General features: G+C 39.9%; 2 protein-coding genes across 2 annotated transcripts; one reads left to right on the top strand and one right to left on the bottom strand.

Annotated features, from left to right (window-relative positions):
- Positions 1–940: 940 nt before the first annotated feature.
- LOC117470091 (myelin protein zero-like protein 2) lies at positions 941–17809 on the bottom strand. The gene is made up of 5 exons (XM_034114637.1): positions 17545–17809; positions 5566–5735; positions 5108–5318; positions 3872–4043; positions 941–2368 (listed from the first exon to the last, which is right to left on the bottom strand). Exons 1-5 carry the CDS (start codon positions 17597–17599, stop codon positions 2209–2211), a joined length of 768 nt encoding a protein of 255 aa, XP_033970528.1. The 5' UTR covers positions 17600–17809; the 3' UTR covers positions 941–2208.
- Positions 17810–19384: 1575 nt separating this feature from the next.
- Positions 19385–22727, top strand: LOC117470090 (T-cell surface glycoprotein CD3 epsilon chain-like). The gene is made up of 5 exons (XM_034114636.1): positions 19385–19669; positions 20177–20374; positions 20460–20603; positions 20936–20988; positions 21630–22727. The coding sequence occupies exons 1-5, from the start codon at positions 19597–19599 to the stop codon at positions 21687–21689; spliced, it is 528 nt and encodes a 175-aa protein (XP_033970527.1). The 5' UTR covers positions 19385–19596; the 3' UTR covers positions 21690–22727.
- Positions 22728–24461: the final 1734 nt, after the last annotated feature.

The following is a 24461-nucleotide window of genomic DNA, read 5'->3' as shown; positions in this document are numbered from 1 at the left end:
TATTTGTCACATAGGTATCAGTTTTCCATATACTGTATGTTAACTGTGTCATAATGTTTTTAAACTTAAGAAACTTGAATTGATAATCCCTCACAAAATAAGCCCTTCACATATGTATGTCCTCACACCACAATTGATTACTAAGGTGCCACATTAATTCGAGGCCAATGTCTAGGCTCTGCCAGAGTAATTAACAGCCACTTTGTTGATACGAACAAGATTATCTCGAGACCCTACTGTTGTTTTATCTGTTCAATATTAGTGGCCTTTCTCTACAACAAAATGTAATTATTTAGCTTGGGTAAACAGACTTGGTTTTCCGCCCACCCTGTCTCTTTTTTTTCAAACGTTAGTCAACCATGCTCTGCCCCTATACTCTCTCACACACACACACACACACACACACACACACACACACACACACACACACACACACACACACACACACACACACACACACACACACACACACACACACACACTTTAGGTCTGTCAGTCAGTAACTAAAGCTGCACCCACAGGAATAGACTTTGATCAATGCACACAAATAGGCCCACAATCACACTCACACTCACACAAAGACATAGGCTAACATATTCATAGTCATGAACAATCCCAACCAACAAACAAGCAAACCCAGACTGCAGTCACAGAAGCATTTTGGACCTGAAACTAATTACTGTAAATGATTCACTGCATTAGTGCTTGCAGGTAAACAAGGGAAGGGCTCTGCAGAAAGACCGACTATAAAACACATACAACTGAATGCAGTGCATAAAAGATAATGCTGCATAATAAATGATGGATCATAAGATTCCTCTCTTACATAATGGATGAGTTATATCAAATCTATCCACGTTATGTGCGATTATTTGTCCCATGAGCCAGCTAGAGTCAGCCAGGATCACCTTTGAGTGGTAACATTTTACTTGACCCAATAAAAAATGTAAAGGCATTTTATTAAGAAAATCGTTTTTATATATAAAAGCTCTATAACACACATACAGTGACATTTAAACAACGTTATAAAATACTTATGGCATTATCTAAAACAATTAAAAACATTGCTCAGTATAACAATATAACATTTTGTCATAAAAAGAAAGAAATACAAGTGTTACTTTAATTTGTTAGTAGATGTGATGCATTCACAGATGTAAGGAGAAAAAACAGGCTCTCAAGGACACTTTGCAATCAAAGGGTTTTCAGATCTGACTGTGCACTCGCATAAACACCAAGAACAGGTGCTATGTTATCTGATCAAGTATTTGGCCTTCAGACCTGAAAGCAACATCACAGTTATGCTCTTTTATCCAAGTAGTCTAATAGGCCTACTGTTGGCAGATAAAACTACTTTTAACAAGTTATCTGGAACTGGCAGGTACGAGGATGGGTGTGGTTAACAGACTTTAATGCAAGACCCATTGTGTTTTGTGACTATTTTATATTGTCTTTTAAAGGGGCCATTGTGTAGGATATGGGGGGATTTATTAAGTATTTATAACCATGATTTTGATGGTGTAGAATGAGAATGAGTGCTTCACTGCCAGTTTTCAACAAACTAAACACTGACTCTAGAGAGGGCTTTTTGCATTTTTACTTTCCCTTACAAGAACGTAGTTTTTCTGAAACGCTTGGAAACGGATTTGTGAGCAGAGGGGTATCAATTAGATGCAATCGACAACCTCACCACTAGATGGCACTAAATTCTTCACACTGGTCTCCAAAGACTTAAAAGTCATATCCAAAAATGGTGTGCAAAATGGCACCTTCAAAAATGTAAAGGTGTCATGTGGCTCATCGTGGCAGAAAAACGTCATTCTTACTTCCTCCAGTTGCATGCTGCGGCTTATTTTGCTAGTGACTACCTAAACTTAGCACCAGCCATGTCTGAAACAAACAGTCGGCCTGTTTTCCCTTCAGGACAGTTGCCAAGCCAGCTTCATGATTTCTGGGCTCTCTTAAAAGTGAAGCTACTCTTTCAAAGCTTTGATCTTTATCGCTGTAATCTCTTTGTTTTTATTCAGAAACTTACAAACAGAACTTTCTTTCCGTTGGCTCATTTTTGACTCAGCAGAAGCGCTCTCTCCATCTATTCTCCAATCAGCAGAACCATGGTACGTAATCCATGGGTGCCATCTGGGAATCCAACCAGCGAGCCTCCTGGATAGTTGAAGTGTTTCTGTCGCACTGTTTTTCCCCACATCCTCAGTCGTCGTCATCATCATCTTCCTCTTCGTCTGAGCTTGGGCCCTCACTCTCTGAGGAGCTGGGGTCATTGGTGCTGGCTTCTGAAATCATGCCATCTGAACTGTCAATCTCCATGGACGTCTCTGATAGGTAGAGGTGGAGGGCCCTCCCTGGATGGCTGGTGCACAAACGCAGATACAGCGGAAAGAGGGAGACATGCACCAGGGGGAGCAACAGAGCAGACGCACACACATACACAGAGCAAGATATTAATTCATGCATGACACATCCATGAATTATTTATGGCAATGCATGTGCATAAGTCAAAGAACGGGGACAAAGACAACACAAACACAGCACCAGGGACAATGGGTTAGGGGTCACACAGGGTTAGGTTGTTCTCATTTGGGAGAAAAGTCTGGATCTAAATCGTTGTTTACCCATCTGCATCTGATTGGGGTAAAACTATTTCCTTCCTTTGCCAAGTTTTTCAATGGAGGACTCGGTTTGAAGTCTGAATAAAACTGATCGACCAAGATGAGAGCAAAGTTGAACATGTTTCTTTGAGGAGCTTGGAATTTAAAGTCTGGTTGAATCCAGTGAGTTTCAAAACAGTAACACAGTTTTGATAGTGATAGTTAGGATGCCTATTACAGAGAGATCTGAAAACCCAAGAGAAACAAAGAAGTCCCACATGCCCAGAACAAAAAAAAGTTTGACAAAAAGACTCATATCAGCTCATGTTTAAAACAGACAATTGGCCACAAGAGAGGTTTCTGCCCAATAAAAAACGTTTGCCACTTGACAAAATAAAAAATTGATATTGGTACAATTTGTTATAAAGGCACTTTGTGAAATGTCTGTTTCCAACAAGGGCTTTCCATTAGGTTTTGGTTATTTGATAGCACCATGATCATTCATCAGGGCAAAAACACAACAGATCACAGAAAACAGAGCAATGTAACTACAGTGAAACAGAACACAATGTATACCTGCATCCTTCTGTTGATTCAGAAAACCGCAGTCAAGTGGATCGGATGAACTGATACAAATCTTTGAAATGTATGGCGTTTCAAAAGGTTTCTCAAAATCTTGTAATAAAAACAAAATGTCACTCGAGGTAAGAAAGCTGCTCATTCATTGTTCCACAGTTTCTATTGTTTCTTGAAACAATATATCAAACATGCAGCTTGTAAGGCATAATATGTTGGGGTTTGAAATGTATTAGTAGGGAAGTTAACAGCAGGAATAGACCATTGTTCGACCTCTAAATCATCAAAACATTTACTCTAAACAGGAAATGTGTTTGGAAGCCCATTTAGCTGAGCAGAAAAACATGATAAAGAATGTGTTTCTTTTCAGAAATGAAAGGCACATGGTGATATCATAAAAGCTACACAGGTCTGGCTAAAGCTCTGTATCTACAAAGGCACATTCTCAATGTATCTCTGTTTTTTTTAAAGCTGTTCATAACCTAGTCCAGGTTTGGGATCCAAAGACTGGGGTTGCAGAGGAAGAAGGAAGTGAAACGTCCAGTAGGAAAAGAGCCCCAGGCCCTAAGAAGGAGCACCACACAACCTGATCCCCAGATTTAGATGGAGAGTGAGAGAGGAAGTGGATGATTCTTCTGTTCCTCTCTCTATCCCCTCATCCTCTCCCTCTGTCTTTCTCATGGTCTTACCACACAGTGGGGTCTTTTCTCTCTCTGTGAGGAGCCTCCTCGTTCCCTTCCAGCTGTCTCAGTGTTTTCTTCTTGCACCGCCTGCAGGACACAAAGATGATGAGGAGGATGACCACAGCCGCGATACCGCCCCCGATGGATAACGCCAGAAGGAGAAGCTCGGAAAAAGAAGCTGGGGGTGAGAAGGAATAACAGGAGTACAAACTGAGTCATTCTTGTTTGATAAGGCAGAAAGAAACAACACTGCATAGAGGTATTGTGCATTTGTAATGGTGTGTAAGCTGTTGCTAACCCAAAAGTGTATTTTCATTTCAGACTTAATGTTGTGGCTCTTAGGATGGTGAGTCACTCTGTCTTTCAGTGGGCAGACATTCAAGAATTGTGACTTTGGTGACCCCCTGACCTTAACTTTAGTTCCACCATGGGATACATTATGTTAAAATATAAACAAATAATTGAAGGGATTGCCAATCAATTTTGTACAAACATTGAGGGTCCCCAGAGGTTGAATCCTAGCCATGAGTTGAACCCTTAATATTCCTTCAGGGCCGGCAACAGGTCAAAGTTTATTTTTGGTACTAAATATACTTGTTTCTCCAAGTATCTATCCTACCGTATGAGGACAGGGGTTGTGAATAAAATGACTCATCGACTATTGTAACCAAACGGTAAAAAGAGTCATGTCCCCCCCCCAGAGGATTATTTGCAACAACTCTCCTGTCTTTTCCTATAGTGCCATCATCAGGTTAAAATAACAAAAGTTCCTTGAATTATTTGGTTCATGACTCACTATTAGCGAGATAATTACATTCCCTTTTGCCTCAGCTGCACGTTGGGCGTAGCCCTAATTTGGAAACATAGCGTTCTAAAACTCTGAACAATGGTGAACATGATATAACTGCTAAACATCAGCATGATATCATTGACATGTTGAGCATATTACAATGTCAATTTTAACATTTTCATTTAGCTCACAGCATCACTTGGCCTACACACTAGCTTCACACAGTTGTTAGACCGTAGACTTTGTCTTGTTCACATGTTGTTGTCTGCATCAATATTGATACATAAGAAAGGACAATGTATAATATCTAGTCAATAGTTATACATCTCTGGGTATTGTGCTGTTGTCTCTTTTTTGGCTTAAATCCGTGAGAGCTGAAATTATGTTTTCAGACACACCATTATATTTATGTTTTTCATGTAAAAATGTTCTTTTCTGAAAAAAGTGCTGACCTGTGGTGACGACACGAAGTCGAATCTCTCCGACCGTGCCGTGGACATCCGGCGGATTCTTAACCTGGCAGATGTAAGTACCATTGTAGGTGAACTTGACCTGTTGAAGTATGATGGAGGCGTCTCGGCCCATGACATCACCGGCCCAGCTGACACGCTTCCTGAAAATGCCCTCTAACGGAGGATATGGTTTCTGCTGGTAGTGGAACACCTACAAATGGAAATGGATTAGTAGAGAGACAGAGAGAGAAGGATGTAATCCCAGACCTGCTGCATCTTTTTGATCTTTTCTCAATATTCATACACACATAGCACACACAGGCTGGCTTGGACGCTCTAGAGACTCAGATGACTCACAGACTCCTCTTTCAGTTAGCTGAGGGGGTGGATGTTCCCTGACACAACGACGAAAGTTCAATCTGACTTTTTCACACAAACACAAACATACAGACACTCACCGACTCTTCTCTGCCTGGTTTCAGGGGTCTGAAGCTCCAGGAGATGACAATGGAATTGGGGTTGATGGAGGCGCTACTCTGAAATGTGCATTTTAGACGGACATCCGTCCCGTTAACTGCCTCCACATCCCCAGATGTGTATACATGCATCCCGCTGACCTGCAGCACGCCTGCAACACACAAACATATGTTACAGCAGCAGAGTTTACTTCAGAAGCAGAATGCAGCGCACACAGAGAAAATCAATACATCGATAAATGGTTTGTGAAAGAAACACATACAACAACAAAAAAACTCAACAGACTGAGAATAAATTCAGTCTCATCAGAAAATTCCTGCATACAATGAACCCAGCGACCCTACCTCTGCCTACGCAGTGCTGCTGCAAGAACATCACTGACTCTAAGTTGTCACTACAACTTAATCAGACACAGTATACTGATATCTCACAGATTGGTCCGAATGTTGAAAGTGCAAAATTAGATCCTGGGGTGTTTCAGTAAGTGAACTCCTTTCAAACACCTGCTTCATTACATCCTGAAAAAATCCAAAATGATTTCATATCAGTAGACCAAATCTGTGACATTTAATGAATAATGGCCACTTCACCTACACTACAGCAGCTGAGCCAGGGCTGAAATTGAAGGTCTGCTGTATGTTATATGGATGTGGACTATATCAATCTTTACAGTGGACCTATTAGATGGAAAATGAATGGACTGGAAGAGTGGAGAGGCCTATTGGCAACGATATGGCTCTTCCACATAATGATGGATGGAGCTCCCCAGGATGGAGTTAGTGCTGACACACACATACACTGCACCAGCACACATGCACTGTCTAGGAAAGAGACATGCTTAATGCTTAGTTCCTGTCTGGGAACTAGTCACATCAGGAACCAGCCGCTCATGCGTCTATCTCCAGGAGATTGCAGGGTCTTGTTTATTTCTAGGTAAATCTAACCTTTTTCTAAATCAATCCAGTGAGTTTATATATGAGTCCCTGTGGAAGCGTCTGTGCAGGCTGTCTGGTTCCAAAATCACCTGGTCTATTTATAGAGAGAGCTCCATATACCTTTAATAATATGAGGAGCCATAGCCATATTAAAGTCTATGCCCACGCACACAGCAGAATATCCGTCTGCACAGCACAGGGTAGCGTCATTAGCTCATTCAAGGACCCTGCAGAACGAGCCAAACACCATCAGAGACTCTTCAATCTGACGGAAAAGCTGCACGTGGCCCGATGGATCACCTGAGTGCAAACATCATCCCAGATCTCAGTTTAATATACAAGATCATTCATTTTTTTGCGGATGCAATTAGCAACATCATAAAGGGTTACGCTGTAGTCTGATGTACAATAGGGGAGATGTGACCTCCAGCTGTCTAGCATACTTGCAGCAGTTTCACAGTGATTAATATGATTAAGTTACATTTTAGGATTTTTTTATATTTTTAACACTTAAGGGTGGATTAGGCTTAACATTTGATTTTAGGTAGGTTTGCCCTATGAATGGTAGAATACTGTAAGTCTCTAGGCATAGAAATAAGAAGGAAGGTAAATTGAGACATGTAGCTTGCGAATTGAGAATCACAGGCAGTAGCTAGCTGGGAAAATGTCAGCAGGAGCTTTGCACATGGAGCGGCATGTTCTGTTCCTTATCAGGCTGGAGAGGGTTTCCTGATGGCTGGGATGAGAGAGTGTGGCGACCAGACGGCCCCCGCACAGCATTAAAAGCCGACAGGCTTCTCTCTCATCGCCAGGCCAGCGCTCCAACAGCCTAATGTGTTTTAAATGAGCTCGATGAAACCTGGGAGGAGTGAACAATACACTCAGCGTACACACAGTAAGGGATGTCCGTCTTTGCAAACGGTCTGGTGTGTTTGTTTACCAGACATGCAATTGTGTTTTTATTGAAATATAAAGAAAAATACGAATGTAGAAAGGATTTATAAAAGAAAGCACACACATACATTAATAACAGTTTGAAATGCATAATAATGCTTTGATGTACAGACTTTAAAGGGAACACGCTTTCTCTGAACCTTTCTCTTTCTTCCTAAGCTACATGTACATGGCATAGTGTATGGAAATACTGCAGCCAGAGGATTAAACTGCCTGTTTAGAATAATCATTAGGCACATAACACCGTTGCTGACTGCATTAATACAGCCAGTAATAACCTCAGATAACATACTGACTTTGGTAATCTTATGACTTTTTATTTAGTACCACGAGGTTGACATACTGAACTTAAAGGTGGGGTATGTAATGTATTTCAGAAACACTTTTTGTTATATTCCATGGAATGCTCTTAACATCCCGATAGCAATGAATATCTTAAATGCTTTGACAATAAATACATTAAAAATGTCATCTGTAAAAAGCACGACCAATCATTTTAGCCGGCCCGGGTAAAATAACTGGATGGCCTACCTGCCTGTCAGCCTTCCATCTGTGCACAAACTTATCTCGTGCCCTCATTGGTCATGTGCGTGTCCGTGTGTGTTGGAGGAGGGGCTCTGTAAGGAAGTGGCAGATTTTTTCCGGTTGTGTATTTTCTAGCGCACTCGAGCTGGTTTCTCCAAAATGACCTACCCCACCTTTAATGACCAAAAACCAATGAAATCATCCTTATCTCCAATTAGATATATATAGCATCTTCACATGCTGAGTTAAGACAGGGCACTTTTAATATACCTGCAAAAACAACTACATGTTGACATTAGTATTTTGGCGATAGCACCGCTCATAGAGCCACAAGCTATAGCTGAAGCTGGGTTAGAGAGGACGGGAAACCTCTTTAAAAGACATTATTAATCTTCAAATAGGTAAAAAATCTAATCCCTCTATTTCTACCACCTTATTTCAGAGGGTATAGTGCACACAGAAGATTAGCTGAGTAATAAAAAAATGCTGAAACGATTCATCATTCAAGGTCCTCCAGGCCATAACACCTCATTTTCCAATTTCTTCTCTTAACCAATCTATTTACAGTACATGAATTTAAATAAGCGTCGCTAATCTCCTCTCAACAACAAAGGAGTAAAACGCTCTCGACTACGATGTCCTTTGATGCGAGCTGAGCTGATTAAGAATTAAGGTTAATTAGGTTTTTTTAAAGGCAGGATGCGTATTAACAGAATAACAGAACACTTAGGGGTATGTACAGTGCCTCAATTACAGTACTAATGTGTCCCTAAGGCTAAAAGTACATGATCACTGTTTAATTGTTCATTAGCAAGCTCTAATTGCCGAGGATGATGCATGCATTTACATGAGTGAAGTGCACACTTTTACTCAGTTAGGGAAGTATAGAAGAGGGATAAACACGTAGAAATGAAAGAGTGAGCCTAAGTGATGAACAAGAGCAGAGTGATTTAGTAGATGAAGGAGTAAGTGCTTTATGGATGGAGCTAGAGGATAACAAGATGATGGAAAATGTATTTCTCTACATAATTGCAGTCTGTCCGAAGGAGATAAGATAACAGTTGTTGTTTATTGTTTGTCTGTCCATTCTTCTAATCCAACATGTCTCTCTGCAAAGTCAAAGTAGCTCACTTGTTTATATCTGAACATCCTGCCCAGCCAATGCTGACCACACCCAGCATCCAGGGACACAGAGAGAGGGCCTTCACGGCATGGAGCTATGTAGGACGGAAGGGCCAAAGTGCAGACAAATATATACATGTATCCCAATTAGGTTTCAATTTCTATGCTGACATTGTCTGGCATGTTATTTTGTGAAGAATACTTCCAAACAATGTACAACTACGACATTAAAATGTTTAAGAGACCTGAGTTATGTCAATGAATGAAACATGTGAAGGATATTAATTACCCTCTTCATTTGTAATTAAAAAGACTAGATTGGAGTCTTTATGCTGACCCTCTCCTTCCTTAAACTTAAAGCTATTACATTATGCATTAAAGAGTTTTGCACATGGGATTTCACCTTAGCACAAACGTGTGTGTGTTTGTACGCTTGTTTAGATATAAATTCCAGATGTTATTTATGAACAGATATGGCATCAGAATAACTGGTAAATGTCGTAAAGTATTACCTCCCATTGTTATGCGTGCGTGTATCGTGTGTGTAGGTGTTTGTTTGTATGTGTGGTGTTTGGCTTCTCTCATGGATCTCTCTGCTGTTGGCACAAGTCCACACACACAAATATTCCATTAGATTTACCGGTGTTGGCATTAGTCCATAATATCTGTCAATATGTCCAATGAATCACAGTAAAATGAACTTGCTGAACCTGTAATGCAGGTGATTCCGCCTGTCAACACTACTTGGTACAATCTGCACGGGTCCAGTGGATGTCTGAAGCCAAAGAGGACACATACTTTCATCTACTGTATAATAATCAGCAGGACCCACTTGAGTGAGATTAGGTCTGCTTGGCTTGGCAATCATCCCAAGATTGTAAAAAAGCTTTCAAAAGAAAGAAATATCAAGTAGTGTTTGACCTGCCCATATAATATTTCATCCAATGTCAAAGAGTGAAGGCAGGTTTACAACTGCATAACCTCTACCATGCTTTATGATGTCTGACTCGTTCAGATATAGTGGGTTATAGACTCTACTGAATGCATGAGTAGTGAATGTAATGTCAATCAGAATGAACTGTGAAAAAAGCCCCACCCTTTTCTGTCACTATGCCTATGCTTATGATAATGGTGGCTTTGAAACTTGTTTGAATAGTGGTTCCTTGATTCAAAACAAAGGTAGACAAAAGCATGCTTTGCTAAAAAAAACTGTCACTAGCAAATGTTATTAACTGTTGCTAGGCAGCTACCTAATTAAGCTAGTGATAGCTCCCAAAGATAAGTAGAACACTGTCGGCTAATTTCCTGTTTTATTCAAACCAAAACCCTGAACAAAGGTCTTAATCAGATCAATCATAACATGCAAAACGGCTTCTGCTAAGCTAACTGGTCCCAGGTAAACAATGCATCCTACCCAGTTAAAGGTGGGGTAGGTAATTCACTTCAGAAACACTTGTTGTTATATTCCATGGAATGCTCTTAACATCCCGATAGCAATGAATAAATTAAATGCTTTGACAATAAATATATATAAATATTTCATCTGTGGAAGCCGTGGCGCTGTAAAAAGCTAGACCAATTATCTGCCCCGGGCCCGGGTCAGATAATTGGATGGCCTACCTGCCTGTCAGCCTTCCATCTCGTGCACAGACTTATCTCGTGCCCTCATTGGTCATGTGTGCGTTCGTGTGTGTTGGAGGAGGGGCTCTTTAACGAAATCTGAAGGAAGGGGCAGATTTTTTTCGGTTGTGTACTTTCAAATTCTAGCGCACTCGAGCTGGTTTCTCCATTCTTACCTACCCTACCTTTAATGACCGATTGTTTAAGAAGTAATACAGCAATGTTCTTATTTTGAGGTGTAAAGCTAGTTGGAACAATTATGTATCATATAATGCAAACCAAAGGAAATAGTTTACCTTCTAACTTTAAAAGAAAATACTTTGACTACCATATCTCAAGTTTCTCATGATTTTTAAACAGTGTTTTTTACCTTAAAAGTAGGAAGCTAGTTAGCCAGTTAGCAGGGCATGTTAGACCAGATGAATGCACTAATGCAATCTTAACAGTTTTGCCTTGGTTTTTCTTTTGCTTTAACTTTCTCATTGGATGAATTATTCTACTGTCTATAGTTAACTGTTGCCATAAGGTGCTTTTCAAAAAACGTAGCCTTTTCAGTGTGGTCTGGGTGTGTTTCACACGAGGCATGCTCGGTGTATTGAACTCTTCTCCTAACTGTTCAGCAAACATTCTCTGGTATTCTAAATATGTTCGTTTTTTTAGAACAAAGACAGAAAAAAACATGCTTGCCTTATTGCACAATCCAAATCTTTGTCAACTTATTTATATCTTGCGGGCTTCTTGATTTAGTTTCTCAATCATATGCAGATGTATAAACAGTTTTTAGTCAACGGTTTATTCATATCCCAGATTAAACAGCAGCTTACATAATGATTTCCAGATACCTTGGAGATAACACACAGTAACTTTGAAGAATTGTTTAATTTCTTTATGCGCTGTAGACCATGTATTTCCATTGGCATAGAGGATGTTGAGTCGTCTTGGACTTTAAGAGAGGGTAGGAATGACTGGAAACATTAAGCAGTTGGCACGACTCTCTGAATCAGGAAATTGGTTTCATTACATTATATCCTAGACGGTGTGTGTTTGTGCCTTTCCTCTCCTCATTATGGCTCAGAAAGAAAGGGACCACCGGAGGAAACCTGATTCCCTGTTACGCCGGTTTTGGAGGAAACACTTAGGACAGGAGCAAACACACAAAGATCTCAGTGGATTACAAAGAACCGCTTCTCTCCTTTGTGAGAGGTTTCACAAGCCCAGGTTAGTTCCTTTTTTATTCACAAGGCCTGTCTTTCATGCAGGGCTGGTCTGAGGGCTGGGAATAGCGGGTTCAGGTAACCGTGTGTCCGCAGAGGAGAACGATACAAAGTTGAGGTAGAGTGTTGAGTGGTGTAATAAGAGGGAACCCCTGACATAAACACTGTGTCTAACATACTGTACATTTTCTCCATGCAGTTTTCCATTTATTTGACTCAGTCATGAATGTGCAGTCATGCCAACACAAGTAAATACAATGTATGGCACGGTACGTTATCGTATACTTTTTTGCTTTTGCTCCGGGGTTGTTTTCATGGTTTTAAAGGAACCTTCTGTGCTGTTGGTATCTTTGCAACAGCACAGAAACGCATTTGTACAATAATGTGCTTGTGTCAACAGTTTAGGGCAGGGTCTTTTCCTGTTTCAAAATGACGATGCATAAGTGCACAAAGACAGGGTCATACAGTAATGGTTTCCCCCACAAGAACTTGACTGGCCTGGACCTCAACCACATGCTATACCTGAACATGTTTTTTTCAGAATGACACTGAAACTGGCAACTATCACATACAGGTGTAATATTCAGGCATCTACATTCCAGATCTTGTTGGTATGATGAGAGCAAACACCTGCACATTCCAGAGCATGTGTACCACCTTTCTTTGTCTTCCTTTAAAACTAGTTTCAGTCCTAATCTGTAAAGTCAAGTTTTTCAATATATGATATTATTTTGTTCACTCCGAACAGATTTTCCTTAATGAAGGAGTTTGAAATTCTGCATATGGCGCTATACTTTATTTCACAGATGGAGACCATTCTTGCATAATCCAAATGAAGCTGAAGTATTAAAAGTATCACTTCCAGAAAGATGACACCCAATGTTTTAAACAACACATCTAAAAGCTTTCATTAATTCAAGGGGTATAACTCTTTGCTCATAAATTCAGACATACCGGCATCTCTTTGTATGAAAATTACAAAAATGTGCACAGTTCATGCATGGACTTGTAAAATGAACCAAACTTTAAAAAACTACAAAAATGTGTCTGAATACACTCTAAAGGTCAGTCCAAACGTAGACCGAACATCAATCTCTTTTTCCAACTGTTTCTTCCTTTCCCTTTCCCCCCCCCCTCCTGCTGCCTCTAGGCCAATTGTAATTCATCAGGCGGTGGCATCCAGAGGAAATGTGTAGCGGGTGAGTGAGGATAAGAGTTTAATCCATCAAACCCCTTCCACTCCCACCTCACAGCTGACTAGACAACTTCTCCCTGGGATTACAAACTCCTGGGGGGGGGGGGGGGTCCAACGTGTAAGCTTCTCGATTCAACACACCCACAGGCTTCTGTTGGAAAGACGAGTCCAACACTCAAAAGACAAATTTAATTTCACATATTTACTACCAAGCTAGTCTAGCCGTGTGTTTAGTATCCTGCAGTGGAATGAGTCAGACTAAATCCAGTCCCAGTGCGACTTCCATCTCTGCTCCTGAGCACATGAATAAATTAGCAAAAGACAATATACAGTATATGTACATCAGAAACTACACCGTGGAGGAGTACTCTTTGCTTTCGGCTTTAAAGGGGCTAAACCATTAACTTTACACAAAGGATTAGTCTGCTCCTCATATAACATACTCTTCTGTCTGTAGTAACTGTGCTTCTTTCCCATATACAGCTACTGTAAATAAACAAAGACAGAAACTGACTGGACATGCCGTGCTATTTTTATAAATATGCAAAAGCTAGCCTTCCCACCGAAACCAATAAAGCACTCTTGTATGTGTTAGTCTCACATTCTTTTTATAGAAATATATGAGTACGAATGTGACCAAACCCTTCCATCCTATTTTCCATCTGCCCTACCTCTTCTCTTCTTTACGTACACTCTCCTTAAGTCAGATAATTAGTGAGCAAACCGGATAAGTAGCTGCCTCTGCTATCCTTTCAATACAGAACCATTGTGTATAAGTCAGGGTTATAAAATAACAATTGCTGGATACCCTGAAGTCAGTACGAAAGTCAGATCCTAAACAAGATATTTAATAACAAAGTAACTTCCCACTCAAGGAAATGCTATCATTATGCAACATGATCTCCTCACTACTCGCTTTGGCAGAAGCCCCAGCCATTAATATTATGAAGCTGATGGGTTCCGCAAAACCAGTCTTTTACAATTTATCCTGAAGCAGAACACCTTACAGTTACAAGTCAACTGGTTAGGAGAAGAAGAAAAAAATAATGCTCAATTGAGCTATGGATAGAGTGACATTAGTAATAATTATTTAGCTTTTGATTTTAAATTAGACATTTACGGCCTGTGTTTTGTTTGATCCATCCACCTTCACCCCTTGCCTGTAACAGACTTAAAAAATATAATGTCTGTTGATTTGATCTAATAATGACACTGATGTGTTTAGATAGGAGTTACATAAAAACCCTGGTTCATCTCATACAGATACTAAAGGGTGCTTGTGCGACTTTATCAAGATGACAACGACTTGAAGGTTGATTGATTACGCCCTGGGAGTGAAAAAAGGTTGTATCATGCAATCTCTGTATTCAATCAAAAGTGAATTGACTGATGGCAAAGGTTTCAAGAAGCCCTCGGCTTTCTGCATTTCAGATGACTCAAAAAAACTGCTGATATTCAGTGGAAACTGTTGATTTATTACGTATTGCATAAACTTAATGGAGGTGTTCCTTCAGCTGGAAGATCTTCTTGTTTACGGTAGCTTTAAACAATCTTGAGAACGATTGCCAAGCCAACAGAGTGTGTAAGAATGTGACTAAACAGAACACCATGTTCACCAATGGGCAGTTTTTCCATTTGCACAAATTCAGATGAAGATTTGTCCACTAAAACCTTGAGTGAACCTGTAAACACTTGCCATTCAGTGAGACATGTGTTTCAATCCCTGTTTACACTGGAAGCTGAGCACAGTTGTATGGTTTAAACATTACACAGGGAGAGCTTTGCCTTCACTGTCAAACACTTCACAGATGCACCCTAAGCCTGCTGTGTCAGGGATTGCACATTTTTGCTTACGAACGTGTCATTGTCAACTCTACACACCCCAAGGCAATCCCATCAAACCGACACAAAGGCCAGACATCCTCCAAGGTGTGTCAACACAGCACAGCGCGTCAAAAACCTCAGACATGCTTTGTAGTACTGATCTTTAATGGTGGTGAGATTAAAGACACTGTGGCAGAGATCTAACTGTTATATCCCGGCAAACAGACACAAGAGGCTGCTCATCTACTGTACACCTGACAGAGCTGAAGCAAAGCCTAAATAACCAGTGTTAGCACCTGGTGTGTGTTTGCTGAACCTGTAAATCAGGACAGGTTTGCACACGTCAGCCAGTGAGCTTTTCAGACTTCTTATCGAAGGAGGAAATCTTGGAGGAGAGCAAAAGGAATTAAAGAAAAGCACTGAAACAAAAAGGACAGATTTATCCTCAACAATGGGGATGAAAAAATGTTGAGTTATTGCCAAGTTTTCTAATTAGCCAGCTAAATATAAGATGGTACTGACCTTGTCTTTTACATAGAGCTGAAAAACAACAATTTGCAGATTCTGTTTATTGCTAGTGGCATGGGGATTTTGCCAAGGAAGTATGGAAGTTGAAGGCTTATGCTTACAGGTCAAACACCACTTTTTCTTTATAAACATTTTAAAGGCAAACAAGAGAACAAGGTGAAGTTTAAAAAATGGCACAGACCACACTGCTAAACTGTCAGTCGACACCACACAAAGCACAAACCAGTGTTTTCTTGGGGTCCTATAACAGAAAAGATTTTCAACATGGAAATCGTGTGTTTCAGTACTTTTTTGGTGGGATTAGCTGTCCTGCTTTTATTCAAACTATGTTGGTGTTCGACTGTGATGTCCCTCCGCCTCCATGAGACTCAAAAGACACACACAATTCTGATTTGACGCCTAATCCTGCAAATCTTATAAATACAGTATAAAAAGTCTGGTATTTATCATGTCTGCTCTAGAAAGAAATTTGATTCCGGTGTTATGAAAATCAAAAACATTGTTCGCAAAAGCAACTTCAAACAAATTATAGACAACAGGATTTTTCTAAACTCCTGCCAAAATACAAAATACACAAAGGAGTTGTGTGTTTATCTTTTAGAGCAATGTAGGATTTTTGACTTTTGAAAAAAAGGAGCAAGTAAATAAACACAAAAAGTGGCCTGCCGATGTATAAACATGTTGATCTGTGTACCTGAAGGGGAAGATATCTGTAAGAGGGTAAAATAAGTTTGGTTGCACACAAAATTGCAATTGTACACCTTAGATTTCTCAGGAAAACAAGATGAGTACGACTGCTGGCTTGTTTTATCATGCCGTACTGTTTTACTTGCACAATAGCCAAAGGCAGACGTGATTGCAGCATAACAGATACTGTATGAGAAGTGAGATTCTGCCGAGCCGTAATCAGTTCCAACATGCTTTCCCCACATGCTGTATTTGATTAGCTATTCCTCTACATCCACACAGTATATTCAGACATCCTCCTGCTCTGTCTGTCAGCCTGGGACTGTTTTGACTGATCTGCAGGCACATGCTCCTTGTAAACATAAGCAGCTGGCTACTATAGTAAATCCCTACATGGTGCTTTGGCAGTGGATGGACATGATCAATCAATATAATCCACTTAACCTCGATGGACGCAGATTACTTCAAGGTTAAACAACCGGATCTGCTGAATGAATTGCCATTGATAAGCCAGTTGGTGATATTAAAACTGTTTCCATTAGCCGTGCCATTAGAGCATTAAGATGTGAGCAGCTAAACCAATCGGGCATCTATTAGTGTGTATTTTCCATGGGTGTGTGTCTTGTAAATTATGATTTAAATGGCGTTTCCTGTTCCCCCTTGTGCGGGAAGCAGGTGGACTTATCTGCGTCCAGCGGGCCACTTTACAGTATCTGTGAACGTAAGCGGATGCACATTAATAGGCAGGAAAGGATTTCGGTAGCAGAAACCAAAACACAATGCAGCCAGGATTTGATGCCGGTAAATACTGTAAAGTCATTATGTCGCCAGAAACGACCCCCCGCTGATTACTGTTTTATAGCTTTAAGGAATTCTTCAAAGACCCACACGGTTCCACTGTGCCACCGTGCCAAGCTCTCCATGTCCCAATGACGCACGACGGGCGCGCGGAGATGGAGGTAAAGGGTCCCCGCGGACAGACAATCAGGGTTTTCTCTTTTACTTTGAAACTTGATTGTTCAGTGAGTCTCTAAACGGCCATCCTGTTACGTCTAAAGATCACTCTTGGTATGTGAAAAAAACACAAGCAAACTTTTGGAAAACCCTGATGCCAAAAAAAACAAGCCAAACAGATAAGTTCGTTTCATAGAAAATATGTAGTTCTTCTAATCTGTTGGTATATTTGTGTAGACGCAAGATAAGGCATCGAAACAATGTGTTATTCGTAAAAACTGCCAATAAACTATATATACATACACCACCTGGATACATCACACTAGATTGTATTATCAATAGAAATATAGTGTGGAACAACAACTCCTCGGTTAACACACTCACACTTAACCGGGGTCTCACCTGAAGCTGCGAGTCCAGACAGGACGGTGAGCAAACAGAGCCCTTTTACGCACATTGGATGGACGGCAGGCTGTCCGATGACAACGAGACCGCAAGTCAACAAACCCACTGAGACTCCTCCGCCGACTCAATGCCTGGAAACCCGGTGGATAATTCTGTGGATCCCCTTAAGAGAGGGATAACAACGTGTAGTTACACAGTGTCCTCTCCTCCACCTATTCTCTCCAAAGACGCGTCCCAACTCGCCGCTGCGCTCATACATCTCATTTCAGCACCCTCCCACCACATTTTCGGGCGGAGTAACAAAGTCATTTATCTCTCTCTCTCTCCTCCTCTCCCTCTCTCTCTCTCTCTCTCATCCCTCTCATCCTCTCTCCTCTCTCTCTCTTCTCTCTCTTTCTCCTTCTCCTCTTCTCTCTCTCCTCTCTCTCTCTATTCCCCTCTCTCTCTCTCTCTCTCTCCTTCTCGTCTCTCTCTCTCTCCGTCTCTCTCTCTCTCCTGCTCTCTCCCACCTCCTCATTCTCGTCTCGGGGATCGTCTCTCTCTCTCTGCCGCTCTCTCTGTCTCCCCTCATCTCTCGAGTCATTCGCTTCGGTCTCTCCTCTCATCTCCAGTCCCTGCTCTCATCCCTTCTCTCCTCCCTCTCTCTTCTCCTCTGACACACACACATCACCACACACACACGAACACGCACGTTATACTTAAGACCCGCACATTCTTGACTGTCACCAAACCTGTTCTGCTGCTGCGTAAAAGCCGTAACGTTCCATACCACATCTGTTGCGTTAACACATCCGTATTAAAGAGAATCTAAAACATCCAATGTATCATCTTATATTCTGTAAGTAAGACATTTGAGGCATTGAATTCCTCTTGACATAATAATGTCATATAATATAATTACATATTATAACTTAAATGTGTAGGATGATTGGGACGTTAGCTCTCCTTAACTCCTGGATCACAATGAACTCATTACAATTATTATCTAATCGTCAAATTCAATTAAAAAGTCAATTAATTAATCTACTGAATTTGTCAGAGATACAATATGGTTACAGTGGAGGGCTTTGTCCACATGTAAAACACAAGAAAGAAGACTGGTTGGACTGCCTTCACTGTGAAACAAACAGTGATAACTTCATTTCAGAAGTTATTCTCCCTCCTGGAAACTAGCAGAAAGTTGGACAGAAGTTTTAATACCAACTGGCTTGTTATTTTTTTGAACCACATGGGGGCAGAGCTGCACTTTGATGTCTGTGATTTTACCCTGAAGCCTGTCAAGAAGATCAGAACCCTGCTACTCAGTTCCTAACTGCAAGTGACTGTAGCATAACAGTGCATACAATTGCAATAAAGTACATTTATTGTTAAGTTAACTCCACACATTTCTGATAGTCAAACTAAAAAAGTCTCAAATGTTTAATACCATAATTGTGACCTGCAGATATTTGAAATTGTTTAACTGCTATATCAACTTTATAATTTGCAAATAGGGTCATGAAGTTTGATATAAAATACAAATTAAGATCTGAGATAAAACCAAGAGTATTGTATATTATTTAACAGTTAGTAATTGGCATTAAAAATAATAATAGTCTGACTGTATACATTACTCAGTAAAGCTCATGATTAAGAACCAATCAGAAATCAAAAACATAGTTTATTTCCATACAACATGCTCATTAAGTTTGACTTCATTTTGAAGTCTCAACAAGAATTCATCTTGAAAAAACACTTCCTGTGGGGGGCAGTGTGTGTGTGTGTGTGTGTGTGTGTGTGTGTGCGTGCGTGCGTGCGTGCGTGCGTGCGTGCGTGCGTGCGTGCGTGCGTGCGTGTGTGTGTGAGAGAGAGCGAGAGGGAGAGCTAGAGAGACAGCGACAGAACAAGACGGAGGGTGAACAACCAAGTCTACTTTTATATAATCTTTTTGGGCTTATTGCATGAGAATCTGGATGTTTTCTTATATATTGTAGTGGATACATCAACAAATCTGACCTATAGAGCAGAAACTCTAGAAACAGTCCAAAAAACAGAGGTTGTGTGAAGAAGATGAGCAGCATGTGTGTTCGGGCCGCGCTTGCAGTCCTCCTCCTGTTCATAGCTACCGTTGAGGCTGGTGAAGGTAAATATCAGTTGTAAATTATATTTTATTTTATTTTACTTAATATTTCAAAGTTATAACGTTTCAATATATTGGTCTGCATTTCGGAACAACAGACATTCTGACAATAAATATGACGGTTAAGAGCAACTTCTGCAATTTCCTGTATTTCCTTGCTACTTTTCTTTGTTTTACATCCTACTTCTTTCTTTCTGATGATTTGATTGACTTGTGTTGTTATGTATTATGCTACTTAGTTGCCTGTTTTGCTTATTTTTGTCCTTTTCTTGTGGGCTGTTATTTAGGACATTTCAAGCTTTTTATAAAACATTAGCAGGATTGAATGCACACTAAAAGACCAAATTCTTCATATTTATATAATGTGAGTTGAGTAGAAACCAACCTCAGCTCTCTGATAGTAATAATTTCACCCTGAAAACAAATAAGGAAGAAGGGTCCAGATGAAATGAGAAAAAAACTAAAACAAGTGCACTGAAGCCAACTTAATATCTGTATCTGTGTTTTAAGGAGGAGTAACATTCTGGGGAGAAGAATTCACAATGACCTGTCCGGAAAAAGGGTATTTCAACAAACGAAACAAAACTATACTAAATCAAGGAGAAATGCAGCTTACACTCAAGTATGATGACACAACCAAAGGCTTACACCACTGCCAATATGAAGAAAGTCCTGAAAATAAATATTATTTCTACGTGAGGGGAAAGAGTGAGTGAAACAAAATAAAAAATAAAAATGTCTCATGATGTGCCATCTGTGTTAGTTGTCCTTAATGCTGCTCTTTGTCCTCTAGCTTGTACAAACTGCTTTGAGGTGGACGCAACTCTGTTTGGGCTGGCCATTGCTGCGGACGTGGTGGGGACGGTAATTGTGATGATCATTATCTACAGGTGCACCAAGAAGAAAAGCTCAACTGGACCCCCTCAAACTTCCAAAGGTAAGAATCCACCCAAGCATGTTTCATTACTTCAGTTAATGGTTAGCTGATGTCCCTCGGACTTAAGCTTTAATCTTGCATCTGAGTGTTGATTTTTCAGTAAGACCTATCTGCACTGAGAAATAGGATTAAAGACTATTCATGCAGCTACAATGCAAATCTTATTTCAGTTATTATAAGCATAGTATCAAATCTGGTGTGGGTTTCCCTCACTTACTCATACTTTGTCTGTAAGCATGCACAGTCGACTATAGAGAATTCATTTTAGGTGTGTACTGGGTCTGATAGCACAAGTGATTTTAAATATATTTATTTCTGTCCTCCTCGTATAGCACCTGCTCGTACAGGAGGCCGGGCTCCACCTGTCCCATCTCCTGACTATGAGGTACGTTTTGTATTTGCACTCGATTTTCAGATGCATTTAACACTTGCGTCTTCTCTAGAGGGACAACAAATTATCACAGCCAAAGTCTTCAATGTTTTAATTATACATACAAATATGACGTCAGACAGTGTCCAGTGTCATTGCAAAAGAAACATTTAAAAATAAATTAGAGCTTATTTTACAGAGCATTATTTTTAATCCTTTCATTTAGAAAAATATTAAAGAATAGATAATAGGGTGCTATGGGTGGTTAGCGTAGCTTAGCATAAAGAGTCAGAGCAGGAAATCAACTAGCCTACCAGCACCTATAAAGCTAACAGAATATTTCCTTTGTTTAATCTGTACAAAAATGAAGTCTAGAAACGCAACAATGTGGCTTTTATAATAGTCCAGGAAGTCACAATTCAGGCCAAGAAATAGTCCAGCAGGTAACTCATCGTAACATCGTAAGTGAATATACTGAACAAAATGTAAAATGTTTTTATTTTTAGTTTATTGTCCCTGGAAGCCATGTGTTACTATGGTTATCAGTTTTCTTCTGCATTGTGATCCTACCATCCTAAAACAAAAGTGTTTTACACATTATTAGGAATATCTTGACCCTGTGATCGAGCTAACGCTGGTTATGTTGTGTTTTGCAGTCTCTGAACCCTCATACTCGCTCCCAGGACCCTTACTCTGTGGTGAACCGGATGGGATAGAGACAGGTCACCTGACTGCAGCAGGTTGAGGCAGACATTCACAAAAGACATGCATGAACATCTGTCATGCTACGGAAGCCGGCAAACACTGGTTATCGCTTTCCTGGATTCAAGGGGTCGCTGAACCCAAATCATAGCCAAATATATTCCCACTTACTCCTAGTCACTGTAATATGTCCAGGTGTTCTGCCCCATCATGGTACATTACAGGTGAAAATAATGTAACTTGTTGCGTTCACAGTATGTAAAAAGGTAGGCAGAAAAATACGTCCTGGTACGTCTTTCTTTATATATGTTGCCTTATATGATCAATTACCAACCAAAATGTAAAATAAAAATGAATTTATGAAATAATAATAGGATATTACCGAAATGTAAACACAAAAAGAGGGTAACAAAAGTTTTTGATGCTACTCTTCCATGTATTTATTGTCATAATAATCCATGAACTCTTCTAACTGTCTTGTTGTCACCAAGTGTGACAATTGAGAGTGCATGAGTAAAACGTGAGTTTAAATGCAGACTTGACTGACTACTAAACAAAAAAAGGCATAAAACGCATCAACCTTGTATACTTTGTAAATACTACTAAATCAATCAAACGTAATACTACTGAAAAGTCTTCACGTCTATCCCCTACAGTACGTCTAAAGCAATTGAATGAAGGGTCACTTGAGTAAATGTTTTGGATTTTGGTTATAAATGTAATCTTTTAAGAAAGCGAGCAACAACAATTCCAATCATGTCTAATGTGCGGAAGCAGACATCGAAAGAAAAGATAAAACCAAAACGATTTGCTTGGTTAGGCAGCTTCAGAGGTTAGCGTGTAAACAGGTTTGACTTTTAAATATACATGATATACCTAGTTTTTTATGCTTATGTTAATTAAATGATATGTTAAAGCATTGAGGTAGTTGGTAATGCTGCACTGGACTGCCTTGTATTCCAACCCAGTCTCACGGCATTTCGTGTTAATCTTACAGATTAAAATTAATTTAATCTATTGATTCGTGTTCACCAACACGATTTTCGCATTTTTTTCGTGTCACACAGAACGATTTTAAATGCAATGTATTTCTATTGGTAGTATGTTTTGTGCCTGCAACACGTCTTTTTGTCCGGTCGGGTCTTGGAAGACCAGAAGCTGTGTGGTTCATAAAAACATGTTCTTACTCAATATCTTACCCTAAGCCTAACCCTATCCCTTTTATTGTAAATTGTATAATGTCTGAGTTTTTTTGCCGTCAGTGAGGTAAAGAAATGGGGCTCAGAGCCTCAGAATACTGAAATCTGTATTTTTTTAAATGTCTTTTTCCTTCTAATTTGTTATTATTTACATTGCTTTTAAAATCGTTCTGTGTGACACGAAAAAAATGGCGAAATCGTGTTGGTGAACACGAATCAATAGATTAATTTCGTGACTATAACACGAAATGCCGTGAGACTGTGTTGTGTATTCAGATGTGTTTCAAATATTCCGACCCCTCTTGATTTTTAACAGGAAGGACAAAGAATACAAACAAAATCAAACAAAAAAAATAAACATAGAAGTGTGTACTGGGTTGCATTAGATACAGGTGTACCTCATAAAGAAGCCCCTGAGTGTAAATATATGTCTTCATATGGTAGGCCTACTTATCTTTTAATATAAACATATTATTTACAATACTGTAAAATACAAAAAAAAATCATTTTGTCATTTCAAATATAGAGATAGTATATATATATACTATACGTTGTTCTTGTATATAATCTATGTTTATGCAATCATAGGTTCTGACTAGCAAATAATGTTGGTCACACGTGTAAAATGTTGGTGCACAAACTCATTTTACTCATCTATTCTGCTTTTGTTTTTATGTCCCTGCTACTGTAATTACACTGTACTGTGTCACTAATAAATAATTCACACCCAACTATGTTCTCATTTCCTTCTGTGCAAATGTTTAAAAACAATTTCTCGGATGCTTCTTCAGAAATAACTACATCCGATTCACGAAACGGTCTAAAAACCGCAGCTCATATCCGTAGCCCACCCACATGTACACCATCACTATCGATATGTTTTCATGGCTAGAGTCTCTCTCATGTGAGTGACATACCTGACTGTCTTCGGAAACATCTGAAATATGTCTGAAACTTGTCTCAATGCATAAACAGGATTTTCATACCAATAGTGCACATAATGGAAATGTTGTGTCATGATTTGGCCTTTTTCCCGGCAGTGACTGAGCAAATGAAACTCGGAAATATGATGTATGATTTCTTATTAAGGCAGACGACTAATGATTTGATACGCTTGTTATACACCATGCAGCTCTGAGGTATGGTGTTTAGTGGAAACACTCCCACACTCACTGCTCAGTTATCTTCAATCTAACATCAGCTGTGTGTTTGTGTGAGAGAGAAACAAAGAAATGGGGGTTGTCGGTGCACCTCTATGTTGCTGCTTTAGTTCAGTCAAACCGCTCCCACACACAGACCTACATCTGCTTCACAGTCACGTACGAGCATACACAAGTTTGCACGTGTGTTTGAAAGTGTGTGCACATGCATTGAGTCTGAAGTTGTGTGTGTGTGTGGGGGGGGGGGGGATTGTGTTTCTGAGCAGAGCTGTCTAAGCTTTGTTGTTTGATCTCTCGTCTCTTCCTCAGGTAAAAAGAAGCTGCAGTATGTAGCTTTGTTACAGCAGTGTCAAGAACAAGGCAGAAAACACCGAGCAGCGATCAAAGAATTTAAACTATAAGATTATCTGACATGGAGGGGAGCTTC

This window comes from Trematomus bernacchii, unplaced genomic scaffold (assembly GCF_902827165.1).
Source record: "Trematomus bernacchii unplaced genomic scaffold, fTreBer1.1, whole genome shotgun sequence".
NCBI lineage: Eukaryota > Metazoa > Chordata > Actinopteri > Perciformes > Nototheniidae > Trematomus > Trematomus bernacchii.
This window is presented reverse-complemented; position numbering and strand designations above follow the sequence as displayed.

Coding starts and splice junctions, on each gene's coding strand:
- LOC117470090 (XM_034114636.1), top strand. CDS start 19,597: ATGAGCAGCATGTGTGTTCGGGCCGCGCTTGCAGTCCTCCTCCTGTTC. Junction 20,375..20,459: donor TTTCTACGTGAGGGGAAAGA/GTGAGTGAAACA, acceptor TTTGTCCTCTAG/CTTGTACAAACTGCTTTGAG. Junction 20,604..20,935: donor ACCCCCTCAAACTTCCAAAG/GTAAGAATCCAC, acceptor CTCCTCGTATAG/CACCTGCTCGTACAGGAGGC.
- LOC117470091 (XM_034114637.1), bottom strand. CDS start 17,599: ATGTGCGTAAAAGGGCTCTGTTTGCTCACCGTCCTGTCTGGACTCGCA. Junction 5,736..17,544: donor GTCTGGACTCGCAGCTTCAG/GTGAGACCCCGG, acceptor TGTGTGTTGCAG/GCGTGCTGCAGGTCAGCGGG. Junction 5,319..5,565: donor AACCAGGCAGAGAAGAGTCG/GTGAGTGTCTGT, acceptor TTCCATTTGTAG/GTGTTCCACTACCAGCAGAA.